Here is a 23,880-nt window from a genome sequence, read left to right on the forward strand (position 1 = left end):
GACCCAGAGACACAGGCAGGGGAGAAACAGGCTCCATGCAGGGAGCCTGACGTGGGACTCAATCCCCGGTCTCCAGGATCATGCCCTGGGCTGAAGGCGGGCTGGGCCACCCGGGCTGCCCCTACCCTCTTACATCCCCTCTCTCCACACAGACTCCTCATGCCCCACTGATGCACCGCAGCTGGGGACCCTCTTTTCCTACATCTCTCTCGCCCTCCTGTGTGCACAGGTGCCCACAGTTCCTCAGATGGGGTGGGAAGCTGAATGAAACGGCTGTGGGCCTGGCAGTAAATGACTCGGTAGGTCTGGGGAGGAGGAAGAAGGGGAGGAAATGATGCAGGTGGAAGAAACAGGAAAGTGGAGAGGAAGAAAGAGGTAAACAAGAGAAAGAAAAGTCTAGACTATCTGCCACCTGAGAAGATCTGTGATATGTTCTGATTTTTGTAAAGAAGCCAGTCTGCGCTCTACTGTTTGTGGTATCCGAGACTAAGGAAGGGCCAAAGTCTTGGTGGACAAGGTCACGGGCACTAGGCTCTAACCAGCTGAGCTACCCGGCCCCTCTTGGCAAAGCTGGATTAAATAGTTACATGTGATCTGCCTCCACAGCAGAGTCAGGAGGATACTGAACTCAAACCAGGAGACCTGGCCCAGTCCCCAGAGGTCTCCAGCTCACCGGGCAACTGAGGACCGGCCTCTCACGTCGCCAGACGATGACTTCCTCGCCTGTCACACAAGGGGACACCACAGGAGCTCTGCTACCCTTGGAAGATCCAAAATCTCAGGAGCATTCATTCCAACTTCCACGTTAGGAGATGGACCATAGCATTATCACTTTCTAGAGGTACTATCAGAGGTTTTTTCTTTTTAACATGTCACAAAGTGCCATCTTGGACTGTGATAGATGACAAGAGAGAGGTAAGTTAATGGGCAGGGAACAGTTTTAAAAAAAAAAAAAAAAACGCCTATAACCAAAACCACCAACCAAAGTGAAACACATTCTCCTCCCGGTCCTCTCCACTCCCTGGGTACAGTAATGATAAAAAGTTGGGGGACAGAGTTTCAGGCAACGCAGTACACTAGAAAGACGGGACTTAGAGTCAAGTGTCATTGGCTACTTAGTATTTCCAAATCACTCACTCAGCCTTGGTCTGTTTTGCTCACGGAGAAAACTGGGTGGAAACGACGCTCCAGTTAGTGAGGACCACGATTACATGAAACACCATTGAGAGTAAAGACCTGCCCGGTGTCTGGGTATCACTTACAATCCCATCTGTCCACACTAACCTTAATTTGAAAACTGTTCTGTCTACACACACACACACACACACACACACCTGGCCAAATGATGGTCGCAGCTGGGACTGACGCGAAGAAGGATCCCAGGCCTGCCGTGCTCTCCAGGTTTATCAACTCCATCTGGGGTTCTGTAGGATCTCCTTTCCCCCTCCCTCTCCCTACCCTCTACTGTCCGAGCTAGCCCTGCAGAACCAGACCCTGTTAACGTCCCCTTGCTGTTTCTTCTGTCCTTCAGCCTTTCCCAGAATGGCTCATGCCAGCATCTCTTTACCTGTAGGTGATGGGGTATAGGGCCTAAGTTACAAAGTTTCTGCTTTTGTCTAGCGATAAGGATTGACCAGTTTGGCCCAAAGAGCGGTATCCAATTGGATCCACAGACTCCATCTGGGAGTCCCAACCGCGCGAGTCAACCAACGTGTTAGAGAAAGAGAAAATACCAGTATACACCACGTGTGGACGGGGTTAGTACTAGCTCGTGACACTTCTGCCAGTGACACACGCGAGAGCACTGTGATGTAAAATTACCTTCCAACACTGGGTTGGACACACAGCCAAAGAAAAAGTTTGAAGGCCGAGGGACACACAGGAGTCAGAAGGGCCGAGTCCCTCCACCTGTTGGCACTGGTTTCCTTCCGCGTCTCGCTGCTTTATCATCCCTGGCCAGGTCACCCGGCCTGGACACTTGGACCGCCCGCCACTTGGAGAGTCCAGCCCTTTCTCCTCCCACCGCGTGGCAACCCTTGGGGTCCACCAGAACCCATCCAGGGAGGACCAGGAGGAAGCGGGTCTCTCCCTTCACCGACGGGCAGGCACTCCACACTCCGGGGCTCGGCTGGGGTGTCCGGCTCAGAGGGAAACACCTGGGCTTCCTAGGAGCCCCGACCCGGGAGGACCAGGCCTGCGCCTTCACTGCCAGGGCAGCCCAGGCAGCCCGCTCTGGCTGGAGGCCGCTAGCGAGCACCCGAGCACCCGAGCACCCGAGCACCCGAGGCCCGCCCCGAGCGCACAGGCGCCCACTTTTGAACCGCCGTGAAGTTCTGGCCGCTCGCTCGGACCCTTCCTCCCTGGGCGGCTAAGCTGAAGACTATTTTCGGGGACCCTTTAATCCTCCCAAGCCACCATCAGGAGTCTCCCTGCGGCCGCCGCTCCTCCACCAGTCTCGAGCTCCATCTCCCCCCGAGGCTCCCCGCACGACCCCCCGGACGGCGCTGGCGGAGGCGGAGGCGGAGTCGGAGCGAACTTGGCCGCGCGCAAAGTTACCGCGCGGGTTGGGGCGGGGCGGGGCCGCGGGACCCCGGAGCTCGGTGCCGTCCCTTGCAGCGTTCACCTGGGGGGCGTCCCTCCTCTCCGGGGGGTGGGGGGCCGCTCAGCCAAGCCACAAAACAAAAGCCCGCGCGCCCGGGGCTGCAAACAGGATTCCCCGGCGCCGGCCAAGTGCGAACGAGGCTGCGGGAGGGCGCGCGGGCTGCGGCTCCGCGGGGACCCGGGCGCGGGGGGGCGGGGGGGGGCGGCGCCGGGAACAAAGCCCCGCGTCCTCGCGGGGGCCCCGCGGCGGGGCTGGGGGTGCAGGTGCGCGCGCAGCGAGCCCCTCCCCGCCGCCCCCCAAGCCCCGGGGGCGACCCTCTCCCGCGCGCGCCCTCCCCCCGCCCCCTCCCGGAGCGGCCCTCACCCGAGCGGGGATCGAAGGTGACCACGAACACGGCCACCACCTGGTCCTCCTCCACGTCGCCCGGCTCCAGGCGCCCGGGCTGCAGCAGCACCTCGGAGGCGCCCGGCTCCCCGGGCCCCCGCCTCCCCCGCGGCCCCGCGGCCCCGCGGCCGCCCCCGCCCGCGCCGCAGCCCCGGCCTCCGGCCTGCAGCTCCGGGGCCCGCGGCGGGGAGACGGCGGGGCCCTCGGCCCAGCGCAGCAGCGGCGCCGCGGCTCCCCGCTCCACCATGGCGAGGCGAGGAGGAGCCGCGGGCGGCGGGGGGCGGGCGCAGGGGCGGGCTGCGGGCACTCCCCTCGCCGCGCCCGGCCCAGGCCGCACCTGCCCCGCCGCCCCGCCCGCCGCCCGCCGCCCGCGCCCCCGGGGCCTCGCCGGGCCGCGTGCCCCGGTGCATGGGCGCGCGCAGGTGTGAGCCCCCGCCCCCGCCCCCGCCCCCGGCTCCGTCCGCCCGCCCGGGCCCGTCGGGGAGCTGGGCCGCCCGAATTGGCAAGCGCCGTCATTATTTTTTGCAACCCCCTGGGCGCGGGGACCGGGGCAGAAATGTGTTCCATCATCCTGGAAGCGCGGCCGGGGCTGGCGCTGGGCCGGGAAGGCAGCCGCAGAGGCGGCCCCGCTGCCCCGCTGCGCTCCGCGCTGGGCCCGGCCCCCCGCAGCTGCGGGCCCTGGCGTCGGGCCTCGGGGCGCCGTGTCTCCGGCTGCGCCCTTGAACCCGCTGCACAGTGGCCCCCCCCGGACCCTGCCCGGGGCCCCCATCCGTTTAGGTGACCAAGCCCCCACAGAGCCTGGGGGATGGCCTCTTGCTTGCCCTTGGGGTGAGGAGCCGGGAGGTCGCGCTAAACATATAAATAACGAAAGGAGTCCCCCTCCTTTAGGCAAAATGCGGCATAAACAGATTATTGTTTTGTCGTGGATTTTGGCCTGAAACCTGCAGTCCTGGGCAGTCCCGGACCATCTCCCTTGGGAAGATGGGGTTAAACTGTATCACCACTGTGTCTCGGGCACATGGGGTATGGATCTTTATCAACACCCCCTGGGCGACACCTGCTGCATAAATCATAAATCCACTGGGTCCTTCTGAGAGCAGACTGCTGAGATAAATTTGGTGTCTGAACAAGTTTCTCTCCTTGAATCGTGCTTTCTTACGATTTTAACGGCTATTCCTATTATTCCCACCTCCTCCGATTAGTCTCCGGGTGCACTCAAGGGTTGAGGCATTCAAAATAGTATTTCTAAATATAAAAGTGGGGGTTCATAGACAATCCTTAGTCGATTTTGAAAGCCATCAGCTTCAGTTCTGACTTTTCTCTTTCTCCGCTGAGGGACCGCTTTTTCCCTGATCTTTTGTGTGAACCCCACCCTGAACCCCCAGTATAATACTATCAAGTTGTGTATGTACCGAGAAATAAACTCATAGTCTCCATCCTATATATATTCACCCTATCTGTAATCTGCTAGATAAACAGAAGACCAAAATGTCCAAACTTTAAACCCAGAGCCTTTCCCAGTCTCCATTTATGTATATGTTCTAGCTCACCAGCCTCTATGTCTATCTTCAGATTCCTGGAGCCTTGCGTAACAGGTGCAACACGGACATTCGTCAACTAGGCAGGTGAATAGAGACTCACGTCTGTACCACCGGCTCCTTCTGCAGGCTTAACCTAGTATCTTGCACATAACAGGTGCTCAAAAAGGTTAATGATGGTGATGACAGGCCTCTTAACACACATTCACGGCCTGAAACTGGCTCTATACCTGACTATCAGATTTATCTTCTATCTACTGAATTTCATAAAATGATAGAAACTAAAATTAGCTATTAGAACAGCTCTCCTGGGAAAGGAGTGTGAAGGGCAAGAGGAAGTGCAGAGCAGTCACATTCAAAGACCCTAAGATGGGGATCCCTGGGTGGCTCAGCGGTTTAGCACCTGCCTTCTGCCCAGGGTGTGATCCTGGAGTCCCAGGATCGAGTCCCATATCGGGCTCCCTGCATGGAGCCTGCTTCTCCCTCTGCCCGTGTGTCTGCCTCTCTCTCTCTCTCTCTCTCTCTCTCTGTGTCTCTCATGAATAAATAATTAAAATCTTAAAAAAAAAAAAGTCCCTAAGATGTTATATTTCAAAATGAGTTCCCTAGAACCCCATCTATCTTTTATTTATTTTTTCTAAGTTTTAAAATAAAATTATCTTCCCAAATAGTGAATATATCTACATTATATAAAGTACATTATATAAAGCATATCTACATTATATAAATATATTTATAATATATAAACATGTATATAAAAGACATTATATAAAAGTAATTTTGATCTATAATCTCACCATTGAGTTGGCCACTGTTAAGATTTTGCTTATCCTGCTTTACCAATTCTGGGGTGCAGCTTTTCACTGGGTAACATTGCTACCGTGACTCATAATTGCTGCCAGCCCTGCTGAGGTCGAGTTCTCACAGAGGAGATTTGTGTTTGCTTTTGTCAGCTATCTGGAGGCACCACCAACCTGACACTACTTTGAGTGAAATTCTCTGCTTGAGGTTCTTTGGTAGTGGGAATTCAAAATGCAGACTATCGCAAAGACTGGCTTATAGTTCAAATTCTTGGGGGCGATGCTTTTCTTCCCTCTAGCCGATGACAAAGTGGAGATGAGCAAGTTGCCCTGCCTGGCTCTTTCCTGTGGGAGATACATTTGCCGCAGCTGCATATGGGTTATGCTGGACTCCTCATCTTGGGGGTATTTTAAAATTCTTGGTGGCATGGAAAAATAATGCTATATCTTAAATGATATAATTGTTTTCTCTGTTTATGTTGAAATATACCATATATCAATTTTATTATTTTTTTTCTTAGCATCAGACCATGAACATTTTCCCATCCTATCAGGAAGTTTTTATTTGCATCATTTTAATGGTTCCTGTTGTATGTATGTTCGAAAATTTACCTAACCATTCTCTCCTTGTTGGACAATCAAGCCCTTCCTCTTTTTGCTGGGCCTAAAGTGTTGGCAAGGGATCCCTGGGTGGCGCAGCGGTTTGGCGCCTGCCTTTGGCCCAGGGTGTGATCCTGGAGACCCAGGATCGAATCCCACGTCGGGCTCCCGGTGCATGGAGCCTGCTTCTCCCTCTGCCTGTGTCTCTGCCTCTCTCTCTCTCTCCCTGTGTGACTATCATAAATAAATAAAAATTTAAAAAAAAATAAAGTGTTGGCAAAATTTCACCCTGAATTAATAGTACCAATTATATGTCATGCCCTGCACACAGTGCTGGGGCAGCCAGGAAGAAGACAGACATCCCTTCTCATCAGGCCTAGAGCCCATCAAGGAGGGCAGCTATCAGGCAAGGAATGAAATCTAGAAGGAGGGGTGACCAGCAGGAACAATCAGCTATTTGGGTTGTTGGTTTATGCCACAGTGCCAAAGGGGCAATACTGGGTCAAAATGTATTGGTGTTTTTGTTTAAGTGTGTTTTTATTTTTTACTTTTTTAAAGATTTTATTTATTTATTCATGAGAGACACAGAGCGAGCGAGCGAGAGGCAGAGCCACAGGCAGAGGGAGAAGCAGGCTCCATGCAGGGAACCCGACACGGGACTCGATCCCAGGTCTCCAGGATCACAACCTGGGCCAAAGGCGGCACTAAACCACTGAGCCACCTGGGCTGCCCTTTTTTTTTTTTTTTTTAATTTTTTATTTGTTTATGATAGTCACAGAGAGAGAGAGAGAGGCAGAGACACAGGCAGAGGGAGAAGCAGGCTCCATGCCAGGAGCCTGACGCGGGACTCAATCCCGGGACTCCAGGATCGTGCCCTGGGCCAAAGGCAGGCGCCAAACCGCTGAGCCACCCAGGGATCCCTGGGCTGCCCTTAAGTGTGTTTTTAAAGGTTTTTGATAATCTTGCCAAAGTGTTGAGTCAGTGGTGGATAAGGGTGTCAATTTCATTTCGCTCTTGTCCTAATTAGATTTAATTTAGTTTAGATTAATATTAATAATATATATATTATATATATTTTTTATATTATATTATATTATATATAGATAATAATTAATAGTAAGATTTAATTTAATTTAGATTTAATTGCTGTTTAAATTTAGATTTAATTGCTGTTTAAAACTTTTTTTGCCAATCTGTCAGATGAACATGACATTTTGTTGTTTTTGTTTGTTTTTTATTTAAGTTCAATTAGCCAACATAAAGTAATACGTACTTAGTTTCAGGTGTAGTGTTTAATAATTTATCAGTTGCATATAATGCCCAGTGCTCATCACATCAGGTGCCATGTGATGTGGCATTTTGTTTCTAAGTTAACGTTTTGTGACTGACTCTAACCTGGTTTCAAAATTTATGTTGGTGATTTGTGGCTGCTCTGCAGGGCACCGCTTGTGATGCCTTTTGCTTGCTTAACTTCAAGGGTCTTCATGTTCTTGTTATCAATTTACATGAGTTCTTTATATAATGAGAATATTTGTATTTTCTCTAACATAATTTTTACTAATCTTATTTCCAGTTTATTGTGTGGTTTCAATGCTGCTTAATTGCTTTGTGAAATTTAGAAGTTCTAAACCTTATGTCGTCAAACTTACCAATTCTTTTCGTGATTTCTAATGTTGGCTTGACATCAGGAAGTTGGTTCCACACCCCGAAATTGGATCAACATTCACTTTTATTCTTTAAGGTATTTATACATTGGTTTTGCACATTTAATTTCTTAATCTAATCAGTGTCTATATTGATAATGTGTTATGAAGTGAGACTCTAAAATTTTTATTGAATAGTTAACCAATAATTGCTATACCACTATTGAGTAATTCTTTCAATTCCTATGATTTATAATTCCCCTTTAAATGATAATATTGAATTATTGGTATTTACTAATTTATGTATTCTTCACCATTGATATGTCTATTCCTCAAAGTTTTGTAAGTTTTTATTTCTAGCAGAGGTAGTCTTCTCTTTTCACTCTTTAAAAAAATTCTTCAGCTATTTCTTTGACAATTATTTCTCCATGTGAAAATTATTTAAAATGATTCTATCCAGTTTAAAAAAAAAAAACCTGTGAGCTTTTTCACTCAAACTGCACGAGTTTTACATATTTACTAGGGAAAAACCAGTATCTGTATGTGACTAAGCCATTTAATTCTCTCTTTGAGGATTAGTCTTCCATCCAGCTAAGGAATAGGTTACACTGCCTCCATGATCAAGCTGCATAGTTAGTTGACCGGAGTCAATATTGAGTGGTCCAGACAGGAGTCCAGACTGTGGGACAAACTGAAGTGTAACAGGATGAAATTAAGAATGTGCATAAAGGGATAAAAAAATAGTCTTCCTAATGGTGTAAGGAGAATCTCTATATGCTTATCTCTCCTGTGAACTTAAGTCCCACATATCCTGAGGACCCAAAGCTCTGAGCATCCAGAGACATCCTGGGAAATCTGATCTGTTTCAGATTCCTGCCTTCCTCGCGTCTACTGTATGCATTAGACCATAATAGCTATAACTGCAGCCCCACCTGTTCTATTTCCTTTCACTCCTCCCAGATTGTCTGTGCTACAGGAATTTGTTGGCTTGGCCCAAGCTGAAAACACGTTAAATCATACACCACAGAGGCTGAGCTCAGGTTGAGGCAGAAATGCTTAGGGGTTAACAGAATGAATAGTTAAAATTACTGAGTTATCTAAAATCAGGGCGCTTGAGTGGCTCAGTTGGTTGAGTGCCCGACCCTTGGTTTCGGCTCAGGTTGTGATCTCAGGGTCATGAGATTGAGCCCCACATCGGGCCCCTGTTTGGGATTCTCTCTCTCTCCCTCTGCCTCTTCTCTGGCTCTCTCTCAAATCAATCAATCAATGTTTTTAAAAATAAAAAATAAAATGAAATAAACACATTCCTCTGGAATTTGTGCTGGAGTTGAAAACTTAAAATTTGAAACCTCATGAAAGATATTCATTGTATTCATTGTGCAAGCAAACACCTTGACTCCCAGCACCTATTGTGCACCACACCCTGTTCCCTGTTCCAGGTCATGGAAATAGAGCCCCAAACAAGAGTTAAAATCCTGTCCTCATAGAATTTGGATTCTTTTTTTTATTTTTAAAGATTTTATTTATTTATTCATGAGAGAGACACACACACACAGAGAGAGAGAGAGAGAGAGAGAGAGGCAGAGACACAGGCAGAGGGAGAAGCAGGCTCCATGCAGAGTGCCTGATGTGGGACTCGATCCTAGGACCCTGGGAGCTGAAGGCTGATGCTCAATCACTGAGTCACCCAGATGTCCCATGGAATTTAGATTCTACTGGGGGGTGGGATGGGGAGACACAGTGTTTAAAATGAAACATTAAAAAAATAAAAACAAAATGCACCCACTAAACGTGATGCAATGATAAGTTCTGTGAAGAGACTTGAAAGGGATAAGAAGTCAGAGAAATAGTGATGGGCACTCTAGGGGTTGTCCAGGAAGCCTCTCTGATAAATGGCTTTGAGCAGATGCCCGGAGGAAGTGAGGGACTAGGGCGAGGCAGGTATGGAAAGATTTTGGCATCTGGAGGAACAGTGAGGAGCCTGGAACCAGCTAGGTTGTGGGGTGGGTCTTCTGGCTCATGGGTCTCAGAACAGGGGCTGGCTCCATATTTGGAGGGAAATGGGAAGCCCTGGAGGATGGGGGGGTGCTTTCAGAAGGACCCCATGCCTACTGTGTGCAGAACAGACTGCCCGGAGGCCAGCTCAGGGAAGCAGGAGATGCCGTTAGGAGGAGGTCAGGGGAACTGAAAGGGTTTCTCCTAGACTGGATGCAGGGTCACAGAGAGAGCAGTCAGTGATGACTTACAGATGTTTGGCATGTTTCTGTTTATAGAGAAATGAGGAAACTGCGGGAGGAGCAGGTTTGGTAGGAGAGGTTGGGAGCTTGGGTTCAGCCACGTTAAGACCGAGATGCCTGTTGCACATCCAGGGGGAGGCTGGGTCAGGGAGCTGCAGACCTGAAGTTCAGGAGTGGGGTCTGGACACCATGCAGATGTCCCTCCAGGGCGCACCCGGTTACAGAGGGTTTACAACTGTGGGCTGCGTGCTACTGCAGGAAGTGAATGCCCCCAGGGAGAAGCTGGGGAGACTGAGCCCAGGGAGACCCTCGTGAGCTTAGAGGTCGGCAGATGCAGAGCAGTGAGTGGAGGCATTCAAGCACTTTATGGACCAGTAAAAAAATATACATTTATTGGGATGCCTGGGTGGCTCAGCAGTTAAGCGTCTGCATTAGGCTCAGGGTGTGATCCCAGGGTCCTGGGATCGAGTCCCACATCGAGTCCCCTGCAGGGTGCCTGTGTCTCTCTTGAATAAATAAATAAAATCTTTTTTTTTAAAATGCATTTATTTATAATTTTCATTTAAATTCTTGGAAATTATTTTGACATTTTAATTAGATCTCCATGGCAAAGATGAAACAATCACATTACACACAGGACATACAGTGAGCAGCAATCTCCTTCTCCCCAGACCCTCCCCCAGGCCCTCTCCCTCCCTGGGGACAGTCACTTTTGACAGTTTCTCTCTTTGGAGCTTCTGGTGGTTACCCTTTACTTTCTTCCTTATCACACTTCCCCAAAATCATTAAGCGTTTGCTTCTTTTTGTTTGAGGAAGATAAACCTTCAGTGTGGGGATCTTGTAATTGGGTCAGAAGCATAAAGCAATGGCTGGCAACGTTTGACCAAGTAACTAGTGACTTCTTGAGCCCCGGCCCTGGGAGCAGAGAGACAGTCAAGATCAAGGCACGCCAGATCCAGCTCTTTGCCATTCCTATGAATTCCTTCCTGTGAGAGTAATGAGTGTGTGTGTGCGTGAGAGAGAGGAACAGGGAGACACAGAGATCTCATCTCTGTGGAATGGCATTGGACCAGGTCACACGGGCGACCCATCTGCTCTAATTCTGGAGAATCTGGGAATGGCCAAGCGCCACATAAATTCTGTTACCCACATAAATAAATTCTGTTACCCACATAAATGTGGGTAACAGAAAACAGATCAGTGGACTAAGGAGTCTAGACCATTGTTTCAAAATAACTGCTCCTTAAAATATGGGCAGTACATCAATGGTCTCTGAATTAGTGGGATGTCAGGTTAGCAATCTGTTCTTATTCTAAGAAGAACAGTGTGTTTTGTGAGGGGACAGGCAGTGTGTCTCTATTATAACAGCTATTTTTTTTTTTTAAGATTTTGTTCATTTATTCGTGAGACACAGAGAGAGGGAGAGAGGCAGAGACACAGGCCGAGGGAGAAGCAGGCTCCATGCAGGGAGCCCGACGCAGGACTCGATCCTGGGTCTCCAGGATCACCCCTGGGCTGAAGGCGGCGCTAAACTGCTGAGCCATCGGGGCTGCCCTGTAACAGCTATTTTTGACAGACATCCTGTAATTTTAGCAAATGTGACACCGTGGCAAGAGAAGCAATTTGTCAGAATCTCATGTATTCATCAGGTAGATGTTTAGCAGATCTGAAGAGAATAGATTAATCTGAGGAGTTTCACTAATGGCGCTGAAGTCTTCATGAATGAAAGGATGTGTTACCAGTGATTTGCTTTAAAAAACCTCCAGTACCCAACCGCCCCCAGCGAAATTGCAGATTTAAATGAAACAAGATTGTACAGCTGCCCATAATTTTTGAAGCTACATCGCTGATACATGGAGACTCATTATACTGTATTTTCTCTACTTTTGGTGTGTTTGAACACTTCCACGAGAAAAAGCAAAATAAGAAGAAAAGGATTAACGAGACGTTAAAACGGTCTCCAGGCTTTATCTTGCTCAGCCCACAATCTTTCCTTGGAATTCCGTTCTGCTGTCAGTGCTACTTAGCAGATACAGCTGTGTAAGCACTTGCACATGAGAAACGTGGCGGCCAAATACGAACTAGTGTCAGTAAATTATGTACTTAGCACTAGAGTCACTGCAAGGACGGGGGTCTGCTGCTGTGCACTCTCTCAGGGTGGAAGGAGGAGGTCAAGAGAAGGTCTTCGTCAGGCCTCCTGGCCTTGCTGAGCACCCTGAGCTGTTAGAGGGGTCAGGAGCGGGGTGCCTGGGTGGCCCGGCGGTTGAGTGTCTGCCTTTGGCTCAGGTTGTGATCCTGCGATCCTGGGATCGAGTCCCGCATCAGGCTCCCTGCATGGTGCCTGCTTCTCCCTCTGCCTGTGTCTCTGCCTCTCTCTCTCTCTGTATGTCTTTCATGAATAAATAAAATCTTTAAAAATATATATAGATACAATTAAAAAAAAAGAGGAGTCAGGAGCACCTGAAGCTCTGTGCTGCAATGGGCCACCACATTGCACCTGCTGTCACTGCTGCTGGTGGATGTGTCCCCGGAGCTGGCGAACGTATGCTGCTGCTGAACGTAGTCTGCTTTTCTCGAAGTCACTGCAAACTTCCCTCTGTGGGGCTGAAGCAACACTTCCGGTTGTGATGAGAGACGGAGCTAGAGGAGGATGAGGGGGGACATGGGGCTGGAGTGGGCAGGGACCCCAGAGACCCGAGACCCTGCCTAGTCCTCTGGTTTCCTCAGTGAGCTGGAGAGGACTCCTCCCTGCGTCCGCAAGGCCCCGGGCCCTGGTGGGAGAACGCTGACTGCTGCCCTGCTGCCTCGCGAGGGCACGTCCTGGGGACCAGGGCCAACGGTCCCCTCCACCAGCCTGCACCTCCCTCAGGCTGGCCTCTAGCCTTCACAGCCCAGGCCCAACAGACTGAGGCCCAGAAAGTGGCTGGCAGCCCCAGCCCTCTTCCAGTCTCCGCTTCCTGTCCTGGAGCCACCCAGCTTCCCAGAAAGCCTCGGAGAAGTGTCCCTTTCTTGCTTGGGGAACCAGACCTCCACCTCCCAATGGGTCCCAGGGGGTAGGGGGTGGGGGGTGGCGGGGCGGCTCATCAAATATACTCTAATCCAATACCTGTATGTTTCGGAGTCTGGAATGACTCCGTCTGAATTCAGTCTTCAATAAATAATGTGCTACAGCTTCCCTTTGGCTTCTTCAGATATATATATATATATATATATATATATATATATATATATATATATATATATATATTTTTTTTTTTTTTTTTTTTTTTTTTTTACAATTCTCCCTCCTGAGGGAACTATAAGGCCAGCATGTCCTTCCTTGGAGCCATAGACTCTCAAACAAATGGCTCATTTTCCGTGGCCTTAGCTTTACTTTTGCAAACAGTCTACCCTAAAGGTGAAAATGAGTTTCCACCTCTTCTAAACTGATTTGAATGGACAGACTTTCTTGCTTCTGTTTTTCCCACTGGTGTTTCAGAGGCCTCAGCACCAAGGTTGCGTCGGAGCAGGGCTCTGAGCCTAGCTTTCTGGCTCCTCAGCAGCGGGAGAGAGCTTCTCCCAAGCACAGGGTGTAGGGATCTTAGCCCTGAGATGCAAAGCTGGCTTCCTCCATCGACATCCTGGGAACATTGCTTTGCCTCACTGCAGCAACCCCTGAAACAATAAGAAAAATATTCAAACTTTCAAAAAGTCAAATTTTGAGTATTTAAAACAAAACTTAGATGAATTTATTTTGCTTTCCCAAGTCCACTCAAAAACGACTTGTGGAGGGACGCCTGGGTAGCTCAGTGGTTGAGCGTCTGTCTTTAGCCCAGGGCATGATCCCGGGGTCCTGAGATCAAGTCCCACATCCATCTGCTTCTCCCTCTGCCTATGTCTCTTCCTCTCTCTGTGTGTCTCTCATGAATAAATAAATAAAATCTTTTTTTTTTTTTAAAAAGCATTTTAGGGACCCCTGGGTGGCTCAGGGGTTTAGTGCCACCTTCAGCTCAGGGCATGATCCTGGAGACCCAGGATCGAGTCCCACGTCGGGCTCCCGGCATGGAGCCTGCTTCTCCCTCTGCCTGTGTCTCTGCCTCTATCTCTCTCTGTGCCTGTCATGAATAAATAAATAAAATCTTTTTAAAAAATAAAAAACCAAGTCAACAACAACAAAAACAATTTATGGAACCCTCACTACGTGTCAGGTACTAAGGGAAAAATTCTCCCTTTTCCCTTACTGCCACAGATTACCTGTGTTCCCCCTTGGACCCCTCATCTCATGATGAGGAGCTGTTTGCCTGGGACGGATGCCTAGGGTATTAGCTGAAGCAAAGAGGAAAATTTTTCATCATGTGCAGACGCTGAGAGCAAAGAACAAGAGTGAGGCAAGACGCCTCAAAGAGTGGGGCTGTGGGCCAGAGGCAAAATGCAGGCTTCTGGGGCTTCCCTTAGGCCGTCAAGGTCAGGACCTGCCCAATTCCCATTATTCGCTTTCCAACTTGGGAGCATCTTCTTTGTACTTGTTATTATGCCTTTCTTGTTCTGAAGCCTTAGCACAATTGTCCTTCGAGTGACAATACGCGAAAAGGTGAATGGTGCACGTTTCTAACCGAAGCACCACTGGTGATGCTGGTGACCTGGGACCCAAACCATAACAATGGCACAGCTGCCTCCCTAGGTAGGTGGTGTGGTCGTAAGTGAGGGTGACTGAGAACTCTAGCAAGGCCGAGAGGAAAGGGGGAGTATGTGTGTGTGTGTGTGGGGGGTGGTGATGGTAAAAAACTGGTGTCTCTAGTTAACGCCCCATGAACTGGGCCCCGTGCCCTGCCTGCATGCCTGGGATTCGCTCAGAGTGTTTCCAATGAGTCCCGTCCTGCCTGAGAGTGGACCCAGGCTTGGCTAGCCTAGGGCTCCAAGAATGACGGACGACCCATGGCCTAAGAGGAGAACACTGGTCAACACCAAGGCTACGGCAAGGAATATCACCTGGCCTGCCGTGATAGTTGCAAATAAGGATCTCACTCCCAAAGCCTGGATCTCAGCTCACAGCAATTTCTTTACTTATAACCAGAGTCCTCCTTTTCCTGTTGATGACTTAATCGTCTCTAGCCCCTGCGGGATGGGGGAACCCTGCCAGAGGTGGGCAGTGAGTGAGTTTGTGCCTGCCATGAGCAACGTGATGTCCCTGTGGAATGATTTGGGAAGGTCGGCACTGGCGGGATGGGCTAGGGAAGGTCAAGAGAAGGATCCAGTGGTGTGCACACCTGTAAAAAGCAGGAGCATGAGAAGCCTTTTAGCTGAAAAAGTTACTTTTACATCCTCCCGGTTAGTTTTCACGTGGATTAACGTCCTCATGAGCTCAGGTCAGAGATGGGAAAGATTGAGAAAGGAGAAAGGACTGAAGGGATTGAAGGGGGAGGAAATGGAAGACTGGTGATGGGCAACGAGTAACCAAAGACTGTAAGAGAAGAGAAATTAACTTTGTTTCAGCCAAGATCAAACCATCCTCAGCACCTCTCTTCAGCCCACGTCTATCAGGTACATAATTTCACGTGTCCAGTACCTCTAGGGTCTCCCCTGAAGGTACAAGAAGGCTCATGTATATCATTTTCCTATTCCATGGATGACCTTTCACATGGTTTCTCCTACAAAGTGGTATCGGTGACTTTTTTTTTTTATTCAAAGAGTTTTTTACTCTTCTCAAGGGGCCCCTCTAAGAAAGAAATTTAATGATGTAGGTTAACAGTAAAAAAAAAAAAAAAAAAAAAAAAAAAGACGCCTGGGTGGCTCAGGTCATGATCCCGGGGTCTTGGGATCGAGTCCCACATCGGGCTCAATGCATGGAGTGTGCTTCTCCCTCTGCCTGTGTCTCTGCTTCTCCCTTTCTGTGTCTCTCATGAATCAATAAATTATTTTTTAAAAATTTAAAGATTACAAAATAAGGCATTTGGGGGCAAAGTAATTGCTGTTTTCAAATGATACATACCGGCTTCTATGTGTCACTCAGCTTTTTTTTGTCAGTTTAGACATTTGTCCTATTCCCTAAAAGTTTTAACTGCTGATACCTGGGGCGGGGGGGAGGGTGGAGGGTGTGAGATGCCTGAATTATAGCAGGTGTGTCTGGCGGAAATCTCAGGTGTCTCCCTGCTGGGGAAAGGGACTCCAGCCAAGAGAAGTTAGCAGCTGTTTAAGGATGATTATAATACCCTGGTGATGCTGAGTTCTAGTTAACCGCTGTTAGCCACGGGTGGGTGGGGGAGACAGGAGAGCGTGGTATTTCTTAATGGTAGGTAGAAAAGACTGGAAAGAATATCTTCCCAATAATGAGCTTGTTTCCGAAATGGCTAATGGGTATTTTTAAAGCCATATAGAATTAAAGGAATCCAACTATCTCACCCGGATTTTTGCAGCACGTGGGTTCAGGGAGACTATGTGGGATATCCAGAAGAGTTCTATACATGAATTGAATTTAATTGCTCCGAGAGTCGCTGGAGCTTTCTTCAATCAGGCTGGAAATGAGGATAAGCTGAGGTCTTACAGATATGGGGTACTTAAGGGAGCAAACTAATGCCGTGCCTCTGCATAACTATTAGTGGGCAGAGGGAGAGGCAGGCTAACACTGGGGGATTTGCCAGCTTACAGTGTCCTCTCCTCTGGAGCTCTACAGGGCTCCCCTCCGATAGGCCTTCTCACTGGTACTGTCAAGCTCTCTGGCTGAGATGGATGACAGCAGTATTAACAAAGAACTAAAGCAGAAGTTGAATGTTTCCTACTGTGAAGAAGAGAGCGAGAGTGAGGGGCAGAAGGAGGCACCAGAAAGCAGGGAGACCCAGAGTCAAACCCCAGACTGGGCTGAAGGCCAGGAGTCAGAGGCAAAGTTCACACCTCCCAGGACTCCCTCCAGTAGCATCCATGGAGTGGGCACATTTGAGGAAAAAGACAAGATGAGTCCAGATCAGGCTTTGAGGACTCCAGGGCCAGGCTTTCACAAATGTCCTGGGACACCAGCCCAGCCAGACAGCAGGAGCGAGGTGGTGCATTGCGAGAGCCCCTACACTCCCAAAGTAAGTAAGTCGTGGGGCAAGGGGACCCAGGTTGCCAAGATCTGGGTTCTAGTTCAGCTGATGGAGAAGCAGGACACGGTCGTTTATGTGTATCTGACCCATTTGCCTCATGGGCTATGCATGTCCTTAATTATGTATTTGTTGGTGAAAATGAAGAAAAGTTTTAAGTTATCAGAAAGTAGAACTACGTGCCTTGCTAGCTGTCTTCTCAAAATTGTTGATGTCAGCAACTGTTTGGTGTAGGCCACAAATAAATCTTGGTGGGGGAAAAATCCTAGTTAAAGAATATTGGAACTGGAAGGATGATTGAGATCTGGAGCCCTGTTATGCATTCTGCATGTGAGAAAATCGAGGTTCAAAGAGATACACTGGCTTTTGGCTCAGCCAATGGCAGAGGCAGGACTAGAAACCTGATCTTTTGGTCTCAGTCTGCTGTTCTCTCCATTACGCCAACTGGCTCTACTCTTACGTAATTATCTACTAATATTTCCTAATATAAGAATGTTCACCTTCACTGTTTGAACATATTCACATACCTTTGCCACTGCTCTTCTCAGAAGGAAGTCCTCCCCATTCCTCAGTCTGGTGAGGGATAGGCTCTTCCGTTATAGGTGATCAAAAAGTTAACTTGGTGATACTTCTTTATAAGCTGAGGATGACAAATAGGCTAAGGTCCCAAGTAGTTAGCTTAGTCCTTTATTCTTGCCGTGATTATTCTTATATTGTATCTACACATTATTAAGGCCATGGAAGGCCATCGTTACCTCTGACAACCTCATGCCATGGTATGTGAGCTCCAGGACTGGCATTAGCTCTGCTTTTTGCTGGCTCAGCTTGAGGTACTCATGCCGTCATAACAACATCTGTGCTTCTGATTGCAGACACAGTCACTGTCAGCAGGCCGCTTTAGTTCCTGCTGAGCATGCACACCACATCCACTAGGAAGTACCAAGCTTCTTGTCTGTATTGTAGACAAACTACTTTACAATGCCTGTGTGTCCATCCGTGGATTTTCCAATCGTCCCAACACCAACCAATCAATCATCCATTTATTTTTTGAGAACCCAATGTGGGCAAGGAACACAAGACATGGTCTCTGCCCTCAAAGTGCTTATAATCAGCAGAAAGACAGGGGATGTATCTATAGACACTATGTGATAGGTGTTTCGAGAATGGTTTTGGTGTATGTAGATTAGTGAGAGAGTGGGCTGAAAGAGTGTGTCTCTGAGCAAGGGTACGCAGACGAGGAAGCATGTCACGGTATGTCTATTTCATTCATTCATTTAAAATGGAGCACCTTGATATCAGACCTTCTGCTGGCAAATGATTCACTGTGTCAAAAAGTGTCCTTAAAATGAATGAAGATGAACAACTGAGACAATAAAGTTCAGATTAGGGGTGTGGGGGAAGTGGTGTGGCATGATGAGAAAGAATTAGGAATTAAGTCCCAAGATCAGGGATGCCTTTCCAAAGAAAGTCAAGTCTGAGAGCGGTCTTCAAGGATGAGCTAGCGTGAGCCAGGTAAGGAAGCGAATGAGAACTTGAGGCCAAGGAAAAAGTGTCTAACAGGTTAGGAGGAGGAAAGATCATGTCACACCTAGAAACTGCACGGTGCTAGAGATACGGGGCCTGTATACGAGAAGTTGCAGGCAGCGAGGTCAGAGGAGGTAGGCAGGAGCTAGATTGAGATTTTATTCTGAAAGCTTTGAGACCTTCATTAAATAGTTTTGATCAGAGGCCTTTTGGAACAATTGACCTTCATGTGCAGGCTGCGTGGAGTGGGAGAGACCCTGAAAGCAGAGCAGTATTCATAGCAGATCTGTTGACAAAGGAGAAAGGTCTAAACTACATTGGTGGTACACAGTGATAAATTGAGGGATGGTTAGGATTTGCAAAGTGACTTTGATGCAGGATTGTCAAGCCCAATGGGCAAGAAAGAATTCTTGAGACGTTTTAAGGTGCAAAAAGGTATTTTTATTCTAGCAGGGGGACAGGACCTGTGGGCAGAAAGAGCTGTGCTGTGATTGTGAGGAGTGTCTGATTATATAGGGTTTTATAGCCAGGCGATGGCGACTTTAGGGCTCCAGGAAATTGAGTCTATAGGTTCCCATAGGTCTATTATGGTGTTTTTCTTGTAAATCATTAAGACAGTTACAAAGCATAGTGAGTTTCATGTCCTACATGACTGGATCTTTATCAATTGACCATTTGTTTTCCCCCTGACTTTGTTCTTAGGCAGTTACTAGTGCCTGGGAAATGTTCTATGTATATATCCCACCTTAAGGAGAGGAGGGTTTGGTGGGGTGTCAGCACATGTTTTGCCTCATCTTGCCTTTCGTTCTCTCATCATTTTCCCCCTTGAACAAATCTGATCCTTAAGTCTTTAAGATTGTTGAAGCCAGCAGATCTCATCTTCTTTTTTTTTAAATTTTTTATTTATTTATGATAGTCATACAGAGAGAGAGAGAGAGGCAGAGACACAGGCAGAGGGAGAAGCAGGCTCCATGCACCGGGAGCCCGATGTGGGACTCGATCCCGGGTCTCCGGGATCGCGCCCTGGGCCAAAGGCAGGCGCCAAACCGCTGCGCCACCCAGGGATCCCAGATCTCATCTTCTGTAGCTTCTTCCTGCTGAATAGGGGCATGGAGATGTACCTTCCGATGGGTCAACATTGTTCAACAGGGAAACATGGGGGAGTAATGAAAGGTGGAGGCAGCTGAGGTCATTGTGAACAGAAAGAGGTAATCTGTGGGTGGTATGAACCATCTTCATCCTCATTTAAAGAGGAGTTTGAGATCTTCTCCAGGTTCATAGGAGTAAGAAGGCACATTAGTTTGTTCATGGGTTTCCTGTGAAGGAGGTACATGAGTCCAGGAGGAGTGGCTCTCTAATTTTGCTACGGTGGGAGTACATAACACAACCTGATATGGACCTTTCCATTTTGGATTTAAGTCCCCTGATGTATTTGACTTCCAATCTTTTAAATAAACCATGTCTCTGAGGCTTACATGGGATGGACTTTCAGTTATAAGTAAGTCAGGTTTTGGGAACACATGATCAGTATATCCATTAAGTAACTTATGAATTAAACCAGCCTGAGTGAATAGTTTAACAAAGGTTTATAATCTTCATCTAATCACAAGTCCACTGTAAGAAATGGTTTTCCATATAATAACTCAAAAGGGCTCAGTCCTGGAGGTTATTTTGGAGTGGTTCTTATTCTAAGAAGTCCTATTAGTAAGAGAGTAACCCAATTTTTCTGGGTCTCTAGACTAAGTAAGTGTCCTTTTAAAGTATGATCAGCTTTCTCTACCATGCTAAAGGATTGTGGATGCCAGGCTGAATGTAAAAAACATTTAATTTTTAAAGCATGTGCTATTTGTTGAGTTACTTGAACAGTAAAAGACAGGCCACTGTCCCTTTGAAGGATCATGGAAGGCAAAAACCTAGGAATATTTTCACTCAACAAAACTTTGATTACTTCTGTGGCTCTTTTAGTTTTACATGGAAAGGCCTCCATCCATTCAGTGAAAGTATCAACAAACACTAGTAGGAACTCACAGCCTTTTCAAGGAGGTATTTGTGTGAAATCAAGCTGCCAGTCCTCTCCTGGATATATACCATGGCTTTGGACTGGTTTCAAAACAGGTGGAGGGTGGTGCATGGACTGCACCTTCTGGATTTACTTGTGCCCAAACATATGGGATTGGCAAACCTGTTTTATTATAACTCTTAAATTCACTCCATCAAATATATTTTTAACTAAATGCTTTAAAGTATTTTTGCCCAAATGAGTAGTTTGGTGTAAATTCTGTATTACCTTCCATTAGTTATTTTTGGATGTAAAGATTTTCCCTCATTATTAATAAGCCAGTTCTGTCCTTTTTTGGAATTTCCTTGTTCCTGGGCTATGTGAATTTCTTGGTCTGAATAGACTGGAGTTATTGACTTGCCTGGAGTTAAGATTGGTATGAGACTTAATATTTGTTTTGTGCTGCCTGCTTGGCTACATGGTCCAGCAAATTGTTTCCGTTAGATTCCAAGATCATATCCTTTGACATCCTCTGAGATGAATTACAGTTACCTTCTTAGGTAGGTGTACAGTCTCAAGAAGGGGAATTATTTCAGGCCCATATTTGATCAGGGAATTATGGCTTGATAATAATGGTAACCCTCTTTCTTTCCAAATTTCCCCCGTGGGCATGTAGCACCAGGCAAGCATATTTGGAGTCAGTATAAAAATTTTTCGGCCTTTTGCTAAGTGAAGAGCACGGGTAAGTGCTATTCATTTAGTCTTTTGAACAGAAGTAGTTATTGGAAGGGCTTTTGTCTCAATGGTCTTAGCTAAGCTAACTATAGCATATCTGGCTTTTCTTTTTCCTTTATCCATGCTGCTGTCATCAGTAAACCAATTGTCCTCTGCATTTTCAGTAGGGGAATCTTTTAAATCTGGTCCGCTAGAATGAACAAGATCAATAATCTCTGAGCAGTCATGTTGTAGCATAGATGTATGATGGTCAGGTACAGGCCTAAGGATAGCTGGGTTTAAAGTATAACAGGCTTTCGATATTATTTCAGGTGTGTCTAAAAGCATAGCCTGGTATTTAGTAAGTCAGCCTCCCATTATCCATTGGTGGCCTTTGGTCTCTAGGACATTTTGGACCTGATACGGAGTTATCACCATCAAGAATTTTCCCAGAGTAAAGTTTGAAGCTTCTTCTACCCAGGAGGGCTGTTGCAGCCACTGCTTGAAGACAAGCTGGCCACCCTTGTGGGGTATAAATGACTGAAAAATAGCCCACCAGTTTTGTTTCATTTCCTAATTTCTGGGTAAGAACTCCTAAAGCTTGTCCTTGTTTTTCCTGCTACATATAAAGTGAAAGGTTTTTCTAAACTTGGGAAAGCCAAAGCCTGGGCTGATGAAAGCTTAGCGGTTAATGTTTGAATGGCTGTCTGTTGGCCCTTCCACAAAGAATAAAGGGTCTTCATCAGGGCCTTTAATTGAATCATATGATGGTTTGGCTAAGAGCCCCAAACCAGGAATCCATAGGGGGTAAAAACCTGCCATATCTTGTAAAGTACAGAGTTGGGTTTTTTGGTAGCTGGGGGTCCAGGATTCAATATAGCCTTTTTTTCTGTCATTAGATATGGTACAATGACCTGGTGTTAGCTCATATCCTAAATATTGCACTTCTTGTTTTGATATTTGTGCCTTTTGAGAGAAGATGCAATACCCTCTGCCTGCCGAGAAATTATGTTATAGAATTACTATCAGACATTTCTTTTGTGGGACTACAGATTAAAATATCATCCACATATTGAACTATATGTAGTCCCTTGAGGCAAGGAGATAACACAGAGGTCTGTGCTAAGTGCAGCTCCAATCAGTGAGGACTGCCTCTTAATCCCTGTGACAAAAGACTATCCAAATTAATTGAGCAGCCTGTAGGCTTGAAGGTGAGCCCATTCAAAAGCAAATTAATGGCTGTATTTCTTCATTTAGAGGGATGCAAAAGAAGGTGTCTTTTAAATCAAGTACTATAAACCAGTGGGCATCACCAGGGACCTGGATGAGAACAGTATATGGATTTGGCACTATGGGATGAATAGGTATAACTGCTTCATTTATAGCTCTTAAATCCTGTGCCATCTGATAGTCTCCATTTGGCTTCTTTGCTGGTAAAATTGGAGTGTTAAAAAGGAGATTGACAAGGTTTTAAAATACCATGTTTGAGAAATTTACCATTAAGTGGTTGTAACCCAACCTTTGCCTCAGGTTTTAAGGGACAGTTTTTTTTTGTTTTTATTTTTTTTAAATGAAGTATAGTGGTTGGGTCCTTTTAAGGTCACTTTACCTGGTTGGGCTTTAAGAGCCCTTCCTGGGACATTACAATCCCAAACCTGTGGATTTGCTTCCAGATTTTAGAAGGGATATCAGGGCAAAGAGAACAAGCTGTCCTCTTCTTTAGTAAGAGCAAGCCTGCTTCCTAACTTATACATTAAGTCTCATCCAAGTGACGGAGTGGGGCAAGATGGAAAGACTAGGAAAAGCATGAGTAACCAACTGATTTTTGTACTTGTAGATTAAAGGCATTGTCGGGTAGCATGTTTTAGTTTCCCCTTCTATGCTAACAATTTATAGTTAAAAGACCAGTAGGGCCACAGTGCTGAATAAGAACGGAGTAAGTGGCTCCTGTATCAGTAAGAAAATCAATAAACTTCCTTCCATATCCAGGGTAACCTGGGGCTGAGTCCTCTTGATTTCAAAGGGAGCCAGAACACTGACAAGGCCCCATCAGGCTGGATCCTCTGGTTCCTGCTCTCCAGCAGGGAAGTGAATTCCTGTCTTCCTCTCCCTGGAGATGAGGACAATCTTTCTTCCAATGTCCTTCTTTCTTATAGACAGGACATGGCCCTGGTAGAGAGCATTTGGGTGGACATTCTTTGTTCCAATGGCTGATTTGGCCACACCTGCAGCATGGGGTCTTATCTGGTCCTTTGTCTGACACCAGATTTTTCTTTGGCCCCTGGTTAGTCTGGTGTTGTGGGGAATCCACCCACAATAGTGCCAGCCAATATTGGAGCCTGAATTTTATTTTGCTGTTTAGCTCTCCAGTCCTTTTCTTGCCCTATGGCCATACTTCTATTATTAAAGACCCCAGCAGCTACCTCTAGTGGGCACTGGGCGGCAGGGGGTGGGGGGTTGGGTGTTTGAGGGCCTAAAGCCATTTTAGTTAATTTTCAGAAGATGTCAGGGGCCAGCTGACTTATAAAATGCATGTTTACGATAATTGTTCCCTCAGATTGGGTCCAGATTTGTATACTTAGGGACAGTGTCTATCAAACAACCCTGAAATAGAGTTGGATTTTTATCAGCTCCTTGAGTAACTTCCTGAATTTCATCAAAGTTCACAGTTTTAAATCTTTTTTTGTTCTGTTTTAATTTTTTTTTTTTATGAGAGAGAGAGAGAGAGAGAGAGAGAGAGAGGCAGAGACATAGGCAGAGGGAGAAGCAGGCTCCATGCACCGG

General features: G+C 47.1%; 2 protein-coding genes and 1 long non-coding RNA gene across 4 annotated transcripts in view; 1 reads left to right on the top strand and 2 right to left on the bottom strand.

The window, feature by feature from the left end:
- Positions 1–3,233, bottom strand: part of DENND11 (DENN domain containing 11) — a 46,422-nt gene extending 43,189 nt beyond the window's left edge. For both annotated transcript variants that reach the window (XM_072777460.1, XM_072777459.1), the window contains exon 1: positions 2,966–3,233. In XM_072777460.1, coding sequence (XP_072633561.1) covers positions 2,966–3,233 — 268 coding nt within the window. The remainder of the gene's footprint in view (positions 1–2,965) is intronic.
- Positions 3,234–10,381: 7,148 nt separating this feature from the next.
- LOC140604437 (uncharacterized) lies at positions 10,382–13,015 on the bottom strand. The gene is made up of 2 exons (XR_012007327.1): positions 12,911–13,015; positions 10,382–12,444 (listed from the first exon to the last, which is right to left on the bottom strand). It is a non-coding gene; the product is annotated as an uncharacterized lncRNA (long non-coding RNA).
- Positions 13,016–16,505: 3,490 nt separating this feature from the next.
- Positions 16,506–23,880, top strand: part of WEE2 (WEE2 oocyte meiosis inhibiting kinase) — a 32,383-nt gene continuing 25,008 nt past the window's right edge. Inside the window, exon 1 of the mRNA XM_072777468.1 lies at positions 16,506–16,850. Within this exon, the coding sequence (XP_072633569.1) occupies positions 16,506–16,850 (345 nt within the window). The remainder of the gene's footprint in view (positions 16,851–23,880) is intronic.

Source organism: Canis lupus, chromosome 15, assembly GCF_048164855.1.
Source record: "Canis lupus baileyi chromosome 15, mCanLup2.hap1, whole genome shotgun sequence".
NCBI classification, from domain to species: Eukaryota; Metazoa; Chordata; class Mammalia; order Carnivora; family Canidae; genus Canis; species Canis lupus.